Raw genomic sequence first — 20206 nt, forward strand, 5'->3', positions numbered from 1 at the left:
TAAGTGGCGAACATCCCAGTTATGTTGGCACCCCCACCACATACCCAAAAAAGCCCCGAACCAAATTTATTAAAAGAGTAAATAAATGTCATAATACAAAAAGAATAAAGAATAAAATGAAGCCAAAGAATTAGGAAAAACGATAAACGCAACCTCCTAAACGATCATGAAAAAAGACCGATCCACAAAAATCCGGGATTACAAATAGCTAGTTAGTTTTTCATTAATCAAGAAGTTAGGAATCATTTTTTTATTATCAATTAGTTTGTAATCAGTTTTTAGTTTTAGAATTAGTTCATAGTTTGTAATCCAGAGTTTATTTAATAAATTTCTTCCACCTTGAGAATAAAAATCCATCTTCTTCCATTTTGCCATTAACATCTGAGAAAGCTCCATTTTCGTCCATTCCATAAATTCTCAAGTTCATCCATGCCAAGTTCAGGAAGACGACCGCTTGAGTTGACAGGTTTCAAAATAGGTTTTTACCCTTTTTATTTCTGTTTGCTTTTAGATCCTTCCTATGAATCCTGAATTGGTTTTAACCTTGTGACAATTTTCTTCCATCTTTAATCTAAATATTCAATTTAGTATAGTTTACATATTTATAAGTTTTTAATGTATGCCTAGCATATTGATTAAATCATTAAATAATCCAAATATAATTTTGGTTCATATTGCGAGTCGAATTTGATTCCTTGCAAGACCTAAATTAACGACTTCATAGTTGGTAAGACCTAAATTGCTGAATCTTAGAGTTAGTTTCAATCTAACAAAGGAATAATGGAATAGGGACCCTAGAAGGATAAGTAGGTTCAATCTTTAATTATGTTTATACCATATTGAATTTCTTGTGATCATAAATTGAATGATATTGGATATTTGTTTTATCGTACCATTATCGTTTTCACTTTTGGGAATTTATGAATAACTTTGGATTATATTAGGAGTAGATTAATTTAGAACAACAACCTTCAATCTAAACCTCCTATCGCCTAGATAACATTAGAAGCCTAGTAGTTTGGTACTTTCGGTATAAATCATGTGGATTCGATACCTGGACTTGTCCAGATTTATTACTTGATACCGACGAGGTACACTTATCCCTTAGTGAGCTTTCGAGCGACAGCTCGGGGGTGCATCATGTGCATAAACATAAAAACACCCAATTGAGTGACCTATACAAATTCACACCAATTCTAATGTCAACTGTCACTATTGGGGTTTATGTCATATAGATAATTGTTTCAGGATATAAATATTAATGAATAAATTGTTTATTTAGTCATTTGTTTTAATAAGATATAGTATAACTAAAACTATATATAAAAGGCATTAATCTTTCATAAAGAAAGTAATCCTAAGTTTATTTAAGTAGTTATAAAGTGTTCATACAAACATGAAGTGAGACTATACTTTATAATAGACCAATAAACTTAAAATCAACCCAAGTCAAGTAATGTGTTATAGGGGTTGGCATATTACTGTTGAGACTTGCATGTAACAGTGTTTTCTGTCGAGACAGAGAGCTGATCTCACAAGCTTTAGATATAAAGATATCTAGACAGTTACATGGATCCGGTGAAGGAGTTCATTAGGATTGGGACCCGACTTGAGATAACAGTATGGATTGATTTATCTAAGTGTCAACTATTCATCTCATTGGTATTAGTAGGTATAGCTAATCCTCAGACTCAAACATTCATTAATTAGTGATTCTGGATTATGGAGTGTGATGCTTTGATTCTGCACGAGCACGATCCACTACAGGGAGGCCCTGGAGTGTGTGAGAGCAGGGTTGGGTATCATATAAAGTAATTGCAGAATAGTTAATGTTAGATTGAGCATTCGTCACTCCTAATAAATGGGAGATATATCCAAATGGCCGCTTATGGTGAATTGACTAAAATCCTTGCAATGTGATATAGTTAAGAGTAGAAATAGAAATTTCACTTAACTTATCTTTCAGAGTAAATTCAACATGTACAAGTAAAAATGGACGTTTCGTTATATGTAACCTTGACACGTTCCATGGTTATAAGGAATTGACCAAAAGGACATAGTTGATGAAGGATCGTATTATACTGCACCTAATGCGGAAAGGTTAACGTTAGTTTTCAACCTGACTTCTTATTTGCACTGGGGGAATATCATAGGTTCTGCTAGTAACAGTTCGCGGCGATATTCCGTTATATACATGTTGAAATTAATCAGGATGAATTAAATTTCAAAGGCTATATACGGCTAGTAGCAATAAGGACCTAATGGGTCGCACATGGGACTTGGAACCAGAAGACGGAAGAGTAATTTAGTGGGACTATATGTATGGGCCGAAATTTAGTATTTAATTAGGGATTTTGTTTGTCCTCTTTCCTCTTCTCTTGTTCAAACACTCACTTTTTTTATATATATATATTGAGGGTTTGACAGTTCTTGAGCCACAGGTGCTCACCCCGCCCAAGTTCTATCTCGTCCCAATTTCTATCAAAAAAAATTAATTTGATTAATAATTATAATTAGATTATAGTTGTAAATTAAATTAAAGGATTATCTGATAATATTAATCAGAGGTTTTAATGTGATTATAACTCCGATTAATTTTCTCTAACATAAATTAAATAACTAATTAGATTACTATTATTGTCTAAATATAATTAGTTATTATTTAGATAATAATAAGTATTTATTTAATTATCTAATTAGAAATTCTATTCCGAATAGGATTCTGATTAATTAATTAACTAATACAACTAGGGGTTAGGGTTTGAGAAGTCTATAAATAGACCCTTTCCCTTGCAAATTTCGTCCAACACGATAAAGGAGGCTAGAGGAACCGTTCCGAAATCATCCCAGCTTAATTACTATCTTTCTTACTCTCTCTTTAATCTCGTGTCGATTCCTTTAGAGGCAGTCATTGCGATTGCTATTATTAAGGTTGATTACTAACAGTTCTTCTTTTCTATATTAATCAATTGTTTGGGGCTCATGGATTAAATCTAAGAGTTGTGGGCACTTCGTTTGCAACTGTAGATAGTTCGTCAGACAAGGTATTTCATTCTATCCATCTTTGTATGAAATAACAATTAACAGATATTGGAAAAGGGAAATAGATAAAATTTTATAATTCTGTTATGCCTAGGCTTGTCTATTTTCCTTCAGTCACTTACTCGACGAGTACACCCCACTCAATTCATCGAGTAACCCCTAATTTCGAGCAAAAGCACCTTAAAAGCACACTTACTCGACGAGTTAATATCCCTACTCGGTGAGTAAAATTATCTGGAAGTCAGAATTCAAGGGAAAAAGCCTAGAAATATAAAAAAAGACAAAGCTAAAACAAAGTACCAAAAGGTTCAAAGCACAAAAAGAACATTAAAGTGCAAATTCTGACCCAAAAAAGGAAAAAGCTCGTATCTTAGTTCACCATTCCACAAAACACACACTACTTTAAAAATGTACACAAAGGATACATGTGTTTTCACTATACACCCATTATTCCCCATCCATACCTCACCTAAACCCATGTTACAACCCTGTGTAAAAGACCTTATTGATTAAGTTTAGGCTAGATTAGCAAGTGGTAGAGATTCAAGGAATTGAGCATTCAAGTCATCCGCACACTACATTGCTTGTAATGAAGTCACAACCCTTGAGCGAAAAGAATTAAAAAAGGCAGAAAAACAGAAATCAAAGCCTTGAGAGATCACCTTTGAGGTTCTAAACATTAGTCCAAAACTTTCAAAGAAGGATTGGTTGTGCGGTGTTAATACTTTTGAGAAAGTCAAAGCCTTTAAATCAAGTTTAGAATGAGTCCTAAGCCTTTTATCAATAGACTGCTTTGCACAAGTAAGGATGGAAGAATGTCAAGTGAAATCAGCCTTATTGTTTAATTGCAGTTATTTAAATGTCTGAGATTTAATTTTGTCTTGTTCCGGAGATTTGCTTAAAGACAAGCAAGGTTCAAAGTGTGGGGAGGTTGTTAGCACTGTTTTATATAGTAATTTAGGCATGGTTTTAGCCCTATTTACACGCTTTTATCACCTCTATACCCTGGATTATGTAGTATTATTTCCAATATCTGTTTGATGTGTGCTTTAAGGTATTTCAGGGACAATCGAGGAAGAAACAGCGTAAAAATGGAGCAAAACAAGGGTTGAAAAAATCTCAACTCGGCGAGTAAAAGCAGCTTCGACGAGTTGTACTTACTCGCCCAGACCACACAGTCAATAAGCACAGTCAATTGAAATAGAGCAAAATTCATCCACAAGTATGCGATTTTGGCCACTTACTCGGCGAGTAAGACCACCTACTTGGTGAGTAACGAAGAAAAGATTCCTATGCCAACTCCACTTCGGATATCCCATTCTGAATAAAACTCAAACACCACACTCCGACTCAGAGATGGAAATAAGACATAATTAGGTCGGGGATAGGATTAAGTGCACTATAAATTGAGGCTCAAAACAATGTATTAGGGATGCAATTTCGGTTATTTTATAATTCTAGCTTAAAGTAATTCTTAGTTCGTTTTAGTTCGTTTTTATATTCAAGTAAGTTCATATTCGTTTTGTATTCAATCAACCAAGGTACATTCGTTCCTTAGTTGTTAGATTTCACTATTGGTTTTGTTCTTCATCCTGAGTTCATCGATTTATTTATTAAAGTTCAATTTTCTCTTCATCTCGTACTCCATCTTACATTGAACCTTAAGAACGTATTTGATAAACATGGGCTCACCTTCTCTATATCTTTCCCCCAATCTGTGTTTTAGCTTCACCATGAGCTAAATCACCCTTTGGCTAAGATTATGGTGAACCGTATTTAACGAATATGGTTTAATCAAGTCATTGTTTAAAGAGTGTTGTAAAAAGCGATAAACGAAAAGATTAAGTTAGGATTAATTGCTCTTTCTATGCTAAGAAAGCTAATCAAGTAATTAGTAATATGAGTTGAATTGTGAAACCTAATCAAGTAAATAATTCAACCGAGCAACCTATTTTTACCTATACCTTAATCAGATAGTGCGGCTTTGTAGTCCAAGCCATGGCTTAGCTTTAGCTTTCATCAATATTCACGCTTCTTAGTAACTTAGGGATTTTGCCTAACCAAGCACCGGCCTAAAGGATTGGGATTAGAGTTAATAAACTTAGGCCGAGTTTATTAACTTCTTAAGGAAAGTTACCGTCTTTTGGGTTTAATCTTTATTGCAACACGACACGATTTGATACCATAGGAGTTAGACACGGGGATCCAAATATCTTAGCCTTTCATCCATTCATAGAACAATCAAATATAAATCATAGCTTTTCATTAATTTAGCAATAGATTATACAACCACAATCACTTTTATTAATTCATTAGTTAACGTAGAAATAAAAGTCGAATAAGGAATAGAAAACTAGTCTCTGTGGGATAGATAATGTTCTTAGGAACGTTTACTACTTGAAACGATATAGTTCACTTGCTCTTAGGAGTTAGGTATATTTTATCCCTATCACTTGCACCTGTCATGAATGATAAAACTGTAATTTCCCTTCTCTGTTTCTTCTTCTAATTCCTTCTGTCAGATTCAACTGGTATCAAAACCTTCTAAATCAATTAGGTCTTTAATTTATACTTAGAAAATCAATTAGCTCTTTTGTTTTGAAATTGTGAATTGATTTATATTTGTGTTTTTTTTAATTGAAATTTTATACAATTCTAAATGATTATGGTATGCTTGTATCTGCAGAAATAATGTCATGTATGGTAAGTGATAACAAAGTTGAAAGGTAATGACTCATAACTTACTTTGAGAACAAAGAATAGTCTTTTTTTTTTTTTTTTTTTTTTTTGTAAAAAAGAGGCTTGTTCAATTTTAGATTGTGGCTAATGTGAAATGTGTGCTATGTAATTTAACCTTGAAATTGTATTTAATTTAAACCTAACGTTGTATTTAATTAAAGTTAAATTTACTCCATTCATTATCTTATGTAAGTTATTTTATGGTATTTTACACAAATTAAGAAATACAATTAGGTGTCTTCTATGGTTACTTTGTTTTTGATATAAAATGAAATTAATGAATTTATATTAGTTAATTAAAAATAATTATCTCTCATATTATAATTGAGAATAAACTTTGAAATGTTTAAAAACATACTAAGATAATAAAAAATTAATGCTTGGATTAAAAAGTTAAACTAAAAATTATTAAAATACTGAAATGATTTATATTTGGAGAAAAATACTACTTTAGTTTGCTGTTTTTGGTGGGTATGTAATAATAATGGAAAACAACTTAACTAAAAGGGTAGGTACATCCACCAATGTAAAAATTTTGGATGCTATCTTGAATATTTTAGTTTTTTTTATTATATTTTATTAAAATTTGGGACAATGTAATAAAAGAAGATAAGGTTTTTGGAAAAGTATTAATTTAGACTCTAGTGTATAAAATAGCACTAATTGATATTTTCTAAGAAATGTTAGGTCTATTTTGGTATCTTATCTTTTAAAATTTATTGTTAAATATTTGAACCCGGATCATCGGGACTCTAGTTCCGTCACTAAATCATACAACCTAATTTTTAGTTTTAGGCTTTTCCAAACATTAGATTGTGAGTTTTTTTATGGATTAATTATAAAATGGGCCAAATGGGAGGCTCATTTACATATTTAACCCATTTACTCAACCTACTACATATCTAGACTGATTTTGTGTGACTTTCCCATAATACCCTCAATATTTACGTGCGTATCGCCCCCTCCCATCTAACTTCGCAGATTCCATATTATGCGAAGCCTGCAAAGCTAATGTTTGAGTTTACTTGATTAATTTAATTAGCATATGCGAAGCCTGTGAAGCTAATGTTTGGTTTACTTGATGAATTTCATTAGCATATGCGAAGCCTGCGAAGATAAAGTTTGGTTTACTTGATGAATTTAATTCGCATATGCGAAGCCTGAATGTGGTTTGAAGCTAATTCGCGAAGTGGTATATAACAAAAAATGGCAAACAACAACTGATTCTAATATTAAAATCATAACATTATCAAAATTTACAACAAGATTGCCACAATAACAACATTAAAATCATAACATTATCAAAATTTACAACAAGATTGGCACAATAAACTCCTAACAAAGCACTTCAAAGTGAACCTAACTAATCCAGTACCAATTTTGAAGCGGATGAGTAATCTTGGTGTGCACCATGGGACACATCCATCCCAAAAGGTCTGGACTTCCATTTCTTATCCCAAAAGGTCTGGACTTCCTGAAGTCCATACCTTTGGGATGAGAAATGGAAGTCCAGACCTTTTGGGATGGATGTGTCCCATGGTGCACACCAAGATTACTCATCCGCTTCAAAATTGCTACCAGATTATTGGCACAATCTCTCCTAACCAACTATTTTAGGAGTGAATGTGCCAATCTTGAGGGAAATTTCTCCCTGTACAGGAAGGAAAGTTATCTCCCCTGCATCCGAGGACGCCACCTTCTAGAAATGGATGTTATGTAATCAACCACCTTCAGAAAAAATTAATCGTGTTAGGCAGGGAAAAAGACGATTTTGGCTTCGCGAAATGAGGATTAACGAAGCATGCGAATGTAAATGTGCAGGGAAAGAGGTGATTTTACTTCGCTAATTGATGTTTTCGCGAGGTATTCGAGGTCTGAAATGTGAGATCTACGTCACATATCGATGCTTTCGCGAAGTCTGCCAGTCAAATCATGAACTTTTCTACTCGCAGACTTCGCGAACTAATCGATTCGCGAAGTAGATCCACACGTTTCAGGCTCTCTCTCTTCGCAGATCTTCGCGAAATCATCGATTCACGAAGTAGATCGTCACGTTTCAGGCTCTTTCTCTTCGCAAATCTTCGCGAAATCATCGACTACGTGAAGTGTATTCATGAAAAAACGCTGAAAAAACAACAGATACTTACATTTTTCGCGCTTTTCACCCTTAAAAGCGACAATAACAATATGATAAACTGGGGAAAACGAAGGAAATAACGTAGAATAACCATTTCTTTGATGGTAACAAAAAGAAAGAAACCAAGTAACGAGCATGAACAGGAAGATGAAGAACCATGGTTTCGTTTTTTAGGATTAGGAAGTTGCAGAATTAAGAGATGGAGAGAGGAAAAAGAGAAATTCATTGTGATTTGGCGAAATGGTGCAGATTTCGTGCAATTTAAAAGAAGATAGGAAGGTCAAAAGTCTTGATATCATTAATGGAGGAGCCAACTTTTTGCGTAACCAAGGAGATGAAGGGGAGCGGCCGTTCGCGTTGTGGAAAGTGGGAATGTTAGGGGTATTATGGGAAAGTCACACAAAATCAGTCAAGATATGTAGTAGGTTGAGTAAATGTGTTAAATATGTAAATGAGCCTCCCATTTGACCTAGTTTTGTAATTTTCCCCTTTTTGTTGGCTTGATACATCATTTGTCATCTCAACTTGTCCTAAAAGTTTGGTTAACTCCTCAACTTTCAAAGTATCTAAATAACCCTTCAACTTCCATAAAATATTAAGATAGCATCATCAACTTGTGTAAAATATAATCAATTTTCTTTTTAATATGTTTTAAAAAGAAAGTTGAAAATTTGCAAAGCTGGTGGAGATTTCTTTTGGGTGCTATTTCGTTATGAAAGGTTACCAACCTTTTGTTTTTTCTGTGGCTGTATAGGCCATGCTGATAAGTTTTGCGAACAACTGCTTGATATCCCGGATCCAGACAAAGCAGAAAGAGCTTATTCTACCTCTCTACGTGCCCTAACCTGGTGTGTAGCTCAACAAACTCAATCAAAGTATTTGCTCTCGTGTCCGCCTACAATGCAGGGGTCGACTAGCACAAGTCTAAACACAAAATTTGGCAGGGGTAGAGCAACTTCACTCCAAAAAACTAACCATGGGATCCCAGGCCTAGGTACAAGTCCAGAGGAAATTACAGTTTCAGAGTCCAAAAGAAGGCGACAAAATGATCTAAAAGACATGGAAAGTGATATGCAGGAGGACTCTCATGTACAGTTGAGGCCAGCAGGCAGTAATAGAGTATTTATACAGGATAACAGTAATCAAGAGGCGGGTCCTGGTGTTCAGGCCGCCTGGGGCTATGAGTACTTTAAGTTGGAACTGTCGAGGGGCGGGCAATCCTCGAACAGTTCGAATGCTGAAGGACCTAGTGTCCAAAACAAAGCCCGAGTTTGTGTTTCTTAATGGTGTGATCAATAACTGTCAGGATCCGCTATTGGCTGAAGGAATGAGTTGTCGTGAAGCTCTTAGTTGATTGAAGAAGGAAGGTTTTCCGAATGTTCATCTGGAAATGGATTCTCAGCTCTTGGTTCTTGCAATTTCTGAAACTACAGAGCTAGTTTCCCCTTTTGGCATTATTGTTGATGATTGTAAAGCTTTGATTAGTGAGCTAAATATTTTATCTGTTTCGTTCATTAGGAGGTCAGCGAATAAGATTGCTCATATACTTGCAAGAGCGTCTGGTGGTTCTGTGTCTGATAATTGGATATGGAAACATAATCCCCCAAGTTCATTTGTAATGACTTAAGTGCTGATATTGAATAATAAAGTTTCTTTTGATTTCAAAAAAAAAAAATCTATTATATGAATTATGTAATACATTTTGTGCGCGCAATACATCTTTAATATAAAACTTACATTTTTACAATCGATTGATTAATTGATTATATTTTATATAAGTTACGAGGTTATCTAAATATTTTATATAAATTGATGGACTATTTAAATATTTAAAAGTTCAAATGAACAATCTAGATTTTTGGACAAGTTTACGAGCAAATAATGTATTAACCCTTTTTCATTTATCTACTGCACCTACGTGGATCTAATAGTCTGCCTAGAAGATTAACCATACCATTTGATTCATAATTAACCCGACTCTAGAGAAGTGAGGCAAGGGTTTTGCAGAGATTTGTGGTCTGCTCACAGTTCAGTTTATATCGGCCGCACAACTGAGCTTCCATGCCTACAGTGAACGTGCCTAGGGATCGTCTATTTGCAGCTCTTGGAAGAACTTACAGTAATCATTTCTCTCGGTCTAAACTTTTTTTTTTTTTTTTTTCCTGGTTCTTTCGCTCCCTGCCTTTTGTTTGTTAAGTTCAATCTGTTTGTGTATGTGTCCGTTAACTTGTAGCCCAGGAAGAATTTGATGACCTTTGCTTCAGGTTTGGCATCGAGCTTGATGATGTGGTAAGCTATTCAATTTACTTGTTTGTTTTAAATTTATATTACCTTGATTAACTTATCTTTTGAATCCCCAGAAATTGTTCTTTTCGTGTGAAATCTGAAATTGTGGAATTTGTTTTCTTGTATCAGACGACTGATGAGGCTATCAATAGAAAAGAGAGGCACGAAGAAGATGAAGGAAATGAGGGTGAAGAAGTAATTTACAAAATTGAAGTTCCTGCTAACAGGTACTTGTTTTCATTTTAATTTGCTTGAAATAATAATTTTAAGTTGAAGACTTGAATTGAAGGCTACTCCTTTTTTTTTTCTGTCAGAACTTGCATTCTTAAATGTGACTAAGATGAAGATTAATCCTTGAATTGTCCGCATCAGTGAAAATAGGTAGAAAAGTGTATTGATGATTTTATTTTGGTCAGATACGATTTGCTCTGCCTTGAGGGAATAGCTCAAGCCCTCCGTATTTTCAATAAGCAGGAAGAGACACCAACATATTCCCTTGCCAAAATCAGCAAGGAATTGATGCATACGGTGCATGTAAAACCCGAGGTATTTCTCATCTTTTTTTAGCAACTGATTAACTACGGGCTATTTGTCATTTTATTATATATGTACATTGTTATGAGATCTTTTTTCTTTTTCCCTGTTACTTTAGACAGCTAAGGTTCGTCCCTTTATTGTATGTGCTGTTTTGAGGGATATAACATTTGATGAAGCAAGATACAAAAGCTTTATAGATCTCCAAGACAAGCTTCATCAAAACATTTGCAGGTAATATTCTGATCTATATATTGCATTTTGAAGAGTCGTTCAGTGTTTATGCCTTTATTTATCTTCCGCGTAATGCTGGTATCGTATCCATGTTATAGGCGAAGAACATTAGTTGCAATTGGGACTCATGATTTGGATACAGTAAAAGGTCCTTTTACTTATGAGGTGGGTTCTGCAATTCTTCTTATAGTGATATGCTGTTTTATTTAAACTGCTTTTAGTAAAACACTTTGCCATAGCACCTGATAAGAACTCAACAGCAAACACAGGTATGAAGGTAAGGACTTTAAGAACAGAAACTATTTGATATATTATAATATGGATATGTCAGGTTACAGTGTTTGTCTCCTCTACCTTCACTGATAACAAGGTATGAACACCCACAGGGACAGGCCCCTGGAAATCCCTAAAAAGGTGGATATTCCCCCAAACAACTAATACAATATAGCTACCCTTTCTAGTCCCCTCAAGCATTATTTAATAAGCTTAACTAACCAATAGACGAAACAGCCCCACCTCCCTTACCCGTGACCAGGTAACACTTTTTTCTTTCTAGTGTAGACCCTTAAAACCTTGGGTCCCTCCTTAACCCTAACAGCACCATAGTTATATGATGATGGTTTTGGATTCTACTTGTTCAAAAGATGGGAAGCTTCAGCCTGAGACTTAGTTTTTAGATGCCAATGGACCATTTCAAGCATTGGTTACAGAACTGTTATGATGATAATCTCTGATCTGGTCTTTTAGGTTTGTGCTACAATGTATTTCAGAATGGCGTTTTATGCTTATTAGAATTCAGTGGGCTTTTTCTATCTGTGGACTTGTCTATTTGGACATTTTAATTCATTTCATCTGCTTATTTTCAGGCTTTACCTCCTCAAGACATAAATTTTGTACCACTAAAACAGGCAAGTAATTACTTCGCTGTTATGTAGTTATTTGGCAAACCTGTTTTTTTTTCTTTAAAAAAGTAGGATGGCACTTGCTTAGCTCAAAATATAGTTTGTTTAAACTGAAGAAGCATGAATAGCTGTTTGAACTATGTTGTTAATACTAGTATCGGTATAGTTGTTGCCAACCTAATGGCTTTTATATGTCTTAATCGTTGTATATCTGACACCTGCTAGTGTGCAGGATGATAATCTATATGTGTTTGTTGTTAATCATTAGTCATCTATATGTTATTCCATGCAGTATATAATTGGTTTAAACTTGAAATTATATGTCAATGCAGTGAATAAGCATCTATAGCTTCTTCCATCCTCATTTTTTGTGCCCTCAATGTTCTGATTACCTCTAATTTTTTCATCACACGTTCTCATCTGCTATGGGCATTAGACTATTGTTACTGGTGTTTGATTATATTCTTGGTTTTGTTACTTAGGTCAAAAGCTACAGAGCTGATGAGCTGATAGAATTTTATCGGGTGAGCTGACACCAAGAATTCTGCATTTCCCTGTCCATCAACAATACCTGTCTCAAGCTCCAACATTGATTTACTTATTCTTTTTTGTCTATAATTATTCCAGTTTTGTCCTTTGTCTTGGGTTTTCTTTCATTAGGTTGGTGATTGGTATGAATTTGCATTGTATATTTTTCTGACATTGGAAATTTGTGGATTGCAGGAACATGATTTGAAGCTGAAGAAGTTTTTATACATAATTGAGAATTCACCAGTGTTCCCTGTTTTGTATGACAGTAACAGGTAGGAGAAGTTTATGGTGAAGTTTTAGTGGGCATGTTTCTACCAGTGCCAGAAATGTGGAAAGTTTATTCTATTGAGAATTCACTAGTGTTCCCTGTCTTGTTTTCTTAGTTATATGGTTATAATCATTTGTTTCATGGTGCCAGAAATATACCCTTTATAATTGAATTCCTTTCTGCAGAACTGTTTTATCTATGCCCCCAATTATTAATGGTGCACATTCAGCTATTACTTTGAAGACAAAGAATGTTTTCATTGATTGTACAGCCACTGATCTGACAAAGGCTAAGATTGTTCTGAATACAATGGTAAAAAAAATTGAGTTTTTCTTGTCAGTTTTCTGCTTTCATTTTGTGCCTTTTTCTCTTTTTAGTAATATTTTTAAGGTAAACATACTTGTTTTGCTCGTAGGTAACAGCCTTTTCGGGATGCTGTAAGAAAAAATTTGTGGTGGAACCTGTTCAAGTGATATCACCTGATGGAGAATCAAATGTTTATCCTGACTTGTCTACTTATAGTATGGAAGTTCCATTAGCATATATTTCTGGAAACATTGGAGTGTCTTTGGAGGCAGAAGAGGTATATGAATTCCTTTATGTCTGCTTTTCTTATTACTTCAGTTAGTTAATTGGGTAAATAATTTATTAGTCCCCACCTTTTTACGTAGCACAATGTTTAGTTCCTCTATTTTGAAAAACACATTATAAGGTCCCTATCTTCTGTCACCGTTAACCCTTTGGTCCTTTTGTCTATTTTCTTAGATTTTTAACCAAACATATCTTAGCTTTCAAGACAGCCATAGTGCAATACAAAATGACCATGTTACTTTGTTATTTTCTGTGACAAAGGATAAGAACCTTATAATGTGTTTTTTCAAAATAGTAGGACTAAACAGTCTTTTTAGGTAAAAAAAAAAAGACGAATAAATTATTTACCCTAGTTCAATTGTGTGCAGTCTGCACTAAGAGTCCATACATCATAAAATTCATAGATTTGAAGCATTGCTAATTAAACTGTATTGTGGAAGTATATTGCATATCCATCTGATCATGACTGAACTTGAATCTAACAAACATCAAGTAATTTTGAGTTTAATAAACTTGCTCTTTTTCTGAGCAACTGTTTTTATCGGGAACAGTTGTACACACACGTAGGGGTGTACAATGAATTAATTTCTTGTATTTGAGTTACAATCCAACCCAACCCATTAAAAGAAATAATTTATGGGTTGGTTGTTGAAACCAACCCAACCCATTAAATATTGAAATTGAATAGATTGGGTTGGGTTGGTTATTAATTCAAATAATTTCAAATCCAAATTTATAGCTATTAAACAATGGACTAAATTAATTAACTTACAAAAGTAAGTTTCTAGTCTCATATCTATAATTGCATATTACCAGTAGCTAGTGTACATTATGTTTTTACCCCTACCTATAGTTAATTTTTTTTATCATATTGACATTCTAATGAATTCTAACACATAAATTAGCCAGGTAATAGGGTTTCCACTTTCGAAATGATCAACCAATCTAGAAAAAAACAACACACAAGGCAAATGACTTGACACAGTTAAAAAAGAGTTTGAAATTCCAAAAATCTAGAATTCCAGATTTCTAGAATTTCTGAAATTCCAAAAATTTTGAATTCTGGAATTCTAGAATTTCATAATTTTTGAACATAATTTTCTAGAATTTCAAATTTCTGGAATTTCAGATTTCTGGAATTGGAATTCCAAAAAATTCTGGAATTCTAGAAATTTAGAATTCCAAAAAATTCTGGAATTCCAGATTTCGAGAAAGATTTGGAATTTCAAAATTCTAGAATTCCAGATTTCAAGAATTTCTGGAATTTCAGATTTCTGGAATTTCAGATAAATTCTAGAATTTCTAAAATTCTGGAATTTCAGATTTCTAGATATTTGGAATTCTGGAACTTCAGAATTTTTAGAATTCCAAATTTCTAGAATTTGAGATTTCTGGAATTCTAGAAATTTGGAACTCCAAAAAATTCTAGAATTCCAGATTTTTAGAAAGATTTGTAATTCCAAGAATCTAGAATTCCAAAATTTCTGAAATTCTAGAAATTTGGAATTATAGAATTTCTGAAAATTGTGTAAATTCCAGATTTTCGTTTTACCGTTTTCATGTTTTTTTCGTTTTATCGTTTTTCTTTATCGACTGTCGTGTGTGAATAATGGAATGATAAGCATTACTCATTTGAAAGTGTCCCACGGTATTTATTTTTCCTTTATCGCTTTTTCTATTTTTCTTGTTTTCCCATTTTTTTCGTTTTTGCGGCTTTCACATTTTATTTCATTTCCGTTTGCACATACTTTAGATTATAATTTGTTATTTAACACTCTTAATTTAATATATGAATTATAATAATATTTTATAATAAAATTATTTTTGAATGGAAAATAAGAGAATAAAAGAATACATGCAAATATTTGAATGAAAATCAACCCAACCCAATCCAATCAATTCCTTATATGGGTTGGGTTCAATCCAACCCATGGATAAAACCATTAGAATGAAAATATATGGATTGGGTTGGATTAGGTTGGCTATATTTGGTGGGTTGGTTAATTTTTGTACATCCCTACACACACATGCACATATGAAAAAGTGTCAATGTTATGGTCATGTAGAATTCAGAGGAATAAATGCATAAAAGAGATAAAGTGAGAGTGAGGTTGTCAGAACTGAATGCTTTGATTCGGCAGTTTCAAAACAATGCGTGCAATTTACAGTCCTGTTGAATCATAAGCATATCTTTTGTTCTTTTCTCAATTTGTTAATTAGAATATAAAAAGATTGGCACCTTGTACTTTTGGATTCAATTTCTCATTACAATTTGGCTTGTATGTTTTAGTAACAATTTTTAGGGCTCTTTAATGACCATGTATAGTCGTTCTGCTTAAAGAAATTGGAGGTGAATATTCTACAGTTCAAGATTTCTTTGCTTGTGTGTTTTCCACTTGATATAACCTTTAAGAATGTAGCTTGCTCCTCTACAACCTTCTATATTGGCTATTTTCTATGCGCCGTGACACTCTAAATGTAGACAATTGTACTTTTTTTTTTTTTTTTAAATCTGTTCTACAAGAAATTTGAAAGGACTGTTTGTGTTCTGTAATGTGATTTTCAATTCTTGTTCTTTATTCCTTAGGTCACCAGTTTGTTAAATCGGATGCAATTGCGGGCTGAACATTCTCTATCAGGTGCTGATGAATGCAACATCAGTGTATCGGTACCTCCAACAAGAAGCGATGTTCTTCATCCATGTGATGTTATGGAGGTAGTATTGGCTGAAGTTGTCTTATCTTTTGCACCAAACTCTGTTGGCCCATCATGGTGCTAATGATGGTTGTTTATTTTCAAGGATGTTGCAATTGCATATGGATATAATAATATTCCAAAGAGAAGGCTACCATCATTGAAGCCACTAGCCTTGAACCAGCTGGAGGATCTTATTAGAGTGGAGGTACTGGAAAGATAGTTGATATGTCTCCCTTGGACACATAAACATACATTGACCCGACTAGCTTTGTTGTCTATTTATTTAGTTTATTTTTCTCTTGTTTAACTTTTTACCTTTATTAGGTCGCGATGAACGGCTTCACAGAGGTTTTGACATGGATATTAGGTTCCTATCAGGAGAACTTTGCCTTGTTAAATAGAATTGACGATGGATCAACTGCCGTAATTGTCGGCAATCCTCGTTCCTCTGATTTTGAGGTTTGTATGCTCCAGTTTATTTTATTTTATCTTATTTTCAAATGAGATATATTTAGCAGATAAGGTATAGCATTTAAGGAAAATTAGATGGTGATAATATACTGCAATGGTGTGTTAAAGGCCAGTGGCTTTTATGATTTATGAAGGTGCATTTAACCTATTTATCTTACAAGACTTCTTGGGGTGTTCATTTTTTTTTCTGTTTTCCTATATCAAAAGGCTTAACCAAAACTCATCTTATTGTGAAGATATACTGTATTTTGCTTCTTTTTTCCATTGGAAAAGTAAAAAACCAGAAATGGGCTCATTGCTAGTCTAATATTTCTTTTTTTATTTTTCTATTTCGATTCACAGAATTGCTTATGTCAAATTTTGAAATATTTTGACTTGGTATCTCTTAAAAGCATCCAGTATGAAGATGTTGGATGTTATGATTAATTCTGTTGAACAAATTTTATGAACCATAACTCTGCTGCATCTTGAACCTTTATATTTGAGTTTGATGATGTTGCAAGCTGCATGACATGTTAAAACATCCTTAAAATACAGAATTGTCATTTACTAATTCAAATTAGTTTTGTACTTTCCTTTGGATATTTTCATGTCACGTCAAAACTTCCTCAAAAGATGCAGACTTGATGTTTACCCATTTAGATTATGTTTTTACTATGCATAGGTTGTTCGAACGAGCCTTATGCCTGGCGCTCTGAAGGTAGTTGGACATAATAAAGATCATCCAAAACCAATAAAGGTATTTGTTTCTGGTTAATAGATTCTGTTGCCACACATGATTTTGTACATCTTCTGCAGAGGCGAATGAGATGCATATGAAAATGTAATGCACTTTTGATTCTGCTGTTACTGGGTCACGAGGAGAATATATGAACTTCCTACCATATAGATTGACTTTACTTGGTAAAAGGAAGGCACCCTTCTTTTGGCTGAGCAGCTATTATACATTGCTAAATTTGTTGAGAATCCAAGGTTGATTGATTCAGAGGGTAGCCAATGGCCATGGAGGAAAGTTGTAATTTCCATCTATATGTGTGTTTATGTGAATTTGTTCTGTGGGAAAACGTTTTATTTGCTCCCTGCTGCTGCTATAAATGATGTATTTTGAGAATCGTTATAAACAAATGCTTCTATTCCACTTCCGTTATCAACCTCCTTACATGATTAATTTCCACTTGCTTTTTATATATGGTGTGCATATGTGGGTAATCTAATGTTTGAATTGTTCCTAGATTTTTGAAGTAGGTGATATAGTACAACTGGATGAGAGTAAAGATGTAGGTGCAGCTAATCGTCGGCTACTTGCAGCCCTATATTGCGGCACAAACTCAGGATTTGAGGTATCTGAGTGAATGAAATTCTGATTTTCTGAGGAAGTTCGTTATTATTTTCTTATTCTTCTGTTTTGCATTTTCTGGAACTCTGGAAAAGCAACAAATGCAGGCTAAAACCGGCTGAATATTAAGAGATAAAAAAATTGAATGATCAGTGTCAAGTGGGAAAACATATTACACAGAAAAAATTCGAGAACATTATGCTATCTTGTTGCTGTGGGGTGGGGAATGGGGCTATTTTTGCGCATGAATTGTGTTTGTTGGGCAAAGTTTCTTTACGTCATGTCATATGTTTTTGTACAAATTCATTGAAGGTTAACAGATCTTTCTTCTGTTTTGTTTGCAGTTGATTCACTCGTTGGTTGACAGAGTTATGGAGGTGATGGGAACTCCTTTTGTACCAATTGGTGACAACACTGGGTATTACATTCAGTGTTCTGATGTAAGTATTTGATAGTACTGTTATCTCTTCAAGGAGCTTCTGGGGTTGTTGATTTTTTTATTTCTTGATTTCCTCCATGTGTTAACTGAAGGCACCGGAGTTTCTCCCGCGTAGACAAGCCAGCATCATTTACAAGGGGAAGCGCATTGGTATTTTTGGTATAGTGCACCCTGAGGTAATTATCATCTCATATAAAATCTCATCGAACAAATCGATCTTTATATTCAGCATGTTACAGAAGAATTTTCACTCTTATTTGCTTTTAGAATCGAAGCTCCAATTTTTAATATTGATCTTGCTCCAAAAACAAAATATATTTTCTGTTATGCATGTGCTTATAGGTTTTGAGTTATGTCCTCTCTCACTTCAATATTTTGGTTAGGTGTTGAACAACTTCGACATCAATGATCCATGCTCCTTCATGGAACTGGATATTCAATCTTTCTTACAGGTTTCACTCTGAATGCAAATGTAAGTTGTCATGTTCTTTTTATTTTTAGAGTTTGAGGAAAATTCTGGCATACTCACAAGCGCAACTATTTTGGTAATTTTCTAAGATAGATAATTTGGCGATTGTAGAAATATACACATGTTGGCTTGGAGATGATTGCAGTCAGGAGAAGCTTTATTGGCCAGCTTAGGCAAAACTACCAGTTAGGTTTCTCAAAGTTGATCCAATTGAAACTGCACTTTTGAGTTTTATTTAGAATCCAAGCAAATGTAATTGTAGACAAGCATACTAGAGTTTTTGCTTTTTTCTTGCACCCACATTGTTTGGCTAGTTGAGAAAATTTGTACTCGGGCCTTTCATATTTGAAGTTAAATTTTGGGTATTTGGAGATATTTGTGCAATCATTAGAAAAGAATCTCAAATACGTTTTGCTAAATTACTACATTTAATTATTCTACATTTTCATCGAGAGTAACGAGCGGATTTGTGATCTCTGATTTAGTTGAGATTTTGAAAAGAAAATAAGTAGCTAATTTAAGAATTCCAAAATGTTATTATGTAAAATAAATTCTATATGTATAAATTGCACGAGATATTTAATAATTACTTTAGAAAAATATGACAATTCGGATAATTTTCTTTTTAAAAAATCAAAATTAATGAAAACCATTTGTGAATTAGAGAGCAAAGTGTTTGGAAAATATTAGAAAAAGTTATTGGACTGAAGTTAATTTATTGCCCTGGAAAATCTCATACTCTTTGAAAATGTTCTTTTAACAGCTGATGGGTGAAAAAGTGATTCCAGTGGGTCCCATTTCGGAAATAATTTAATTTGATTGATAAACCTGCATACAGAAATTAGAATTTGATGGATGAGATTTTTTGGGAAATAATTAGTAGCTTTTGTAAAATTTTCTATTTGGTCCTTAAATTTCAAAATAATTATTGTCTTTGTTTTTAGAGGTTAGCGTAGGGGTGGCAATGGGGAGGGGATTATCCGAAAGCCGTGGGTATCCGAACCGACGGGGATGGGGAAATTTTTTTCCCCGAAATCTAAATGGGGATGGGGATGGGGATTGCTATATCCGTCCCGTGGGGATCACCGCCCCGTTACCGTGTAAATTCCCGTAGGGATCCCCGAATAAAATTATTAATTTTAATTTCTAACTATTATTTTTATATCAATGTATCATATAAATTAGTAAGAGGATGACATAATATATACACGGACTTTCATATATATATATATATATATATATATATATATATAATAGGGAAAATATTAAACTTTACTTGATCATACATTGGATTCTTCTAACTCATATTAAATTTTGTGTTTATGGTTTGTGATTGTTTAGATTCTTCTAACTCGGATTTGTGATTTAAATTCTTCTAACTCATATTAGACTTTACACAGAGTATTATTAGGTTTACCATTTTATATTTTAAATTCTTCTAGCTCAGATAGATTTGTGATTTAAATTCTGCCACAGGTATTATTAATTTTAATTGGGTTTATTTTGTTTTGAGAGCTAACTAATTTCAAC

At 33.6% G+C, this 20206-nt stretch overlaps 1 protein-coding gene across 2 annotated transcripts; it reads left to right on the forward strand.

Annotated features, from left to right (window-relative positions):
- Positions 1-9854: 9854 nt before the first annotated feature.
- LOC136218056 (phenylalanine--tRNA ligase beta subunit, cytoplasmic) lies at positions 9855-19095 on the forward strand. Of its 2 annotated transcripts, none has more exons than XM_066004790.1 (20): positions 9855-10037; positions 10152-10207; positions 10334-10431; positions 10621-10750; positions 10857-10972; positions 11071-11137; positions 11839-11880; positions 12357-12398; positions 12598-12677; positions 12859-12985; positions 13089-13256; positions 15852-15980; positions 16065-16166; positions 16286-16420; positions 17097-17171; positions 17665-17772; positions 18113-18208; positions 18300-18383; positions 18591-18679; positions 18770-19095. In XM_066004790.1, the coding sequence occupies exons 1-19, from the start codon at positions 9980-9982 to the stop codon at positions 18669-18671; spliced, it is 1794 nt and encodes a 597-aa protein (XP_065860862.1). In that variant the 5' UTR covers positions 9855-9979; the 3' UTR covers positions 18672-18679; positions 18770-19095. The 2 variants fall into 2 exon arrangements, with proteins under 2 accessions (XP_065860862.1, XP_065860861.1); XM_066004789.1 differs by having other exon boundaries at positions 9856-10037; positions 18788-19095.
- Positions 19096-20206: the final 1111 nt, after the last annotated feature.

The sequence above is a fragment of the Euphorbia lathyris genome, chromosome 2, assembly GCF_963576675.1.
Source record: "Euphorbia lathyris chromosome 2, ddEupLath1.1, whole genome shotgun sequence".
NCBI lineage: Eukaryota > Viridiplantae > Streptophyta > Magnoliopsida > Malpighiales > Euphorbiaceae > Euphorbia > Euphorbia lathyris.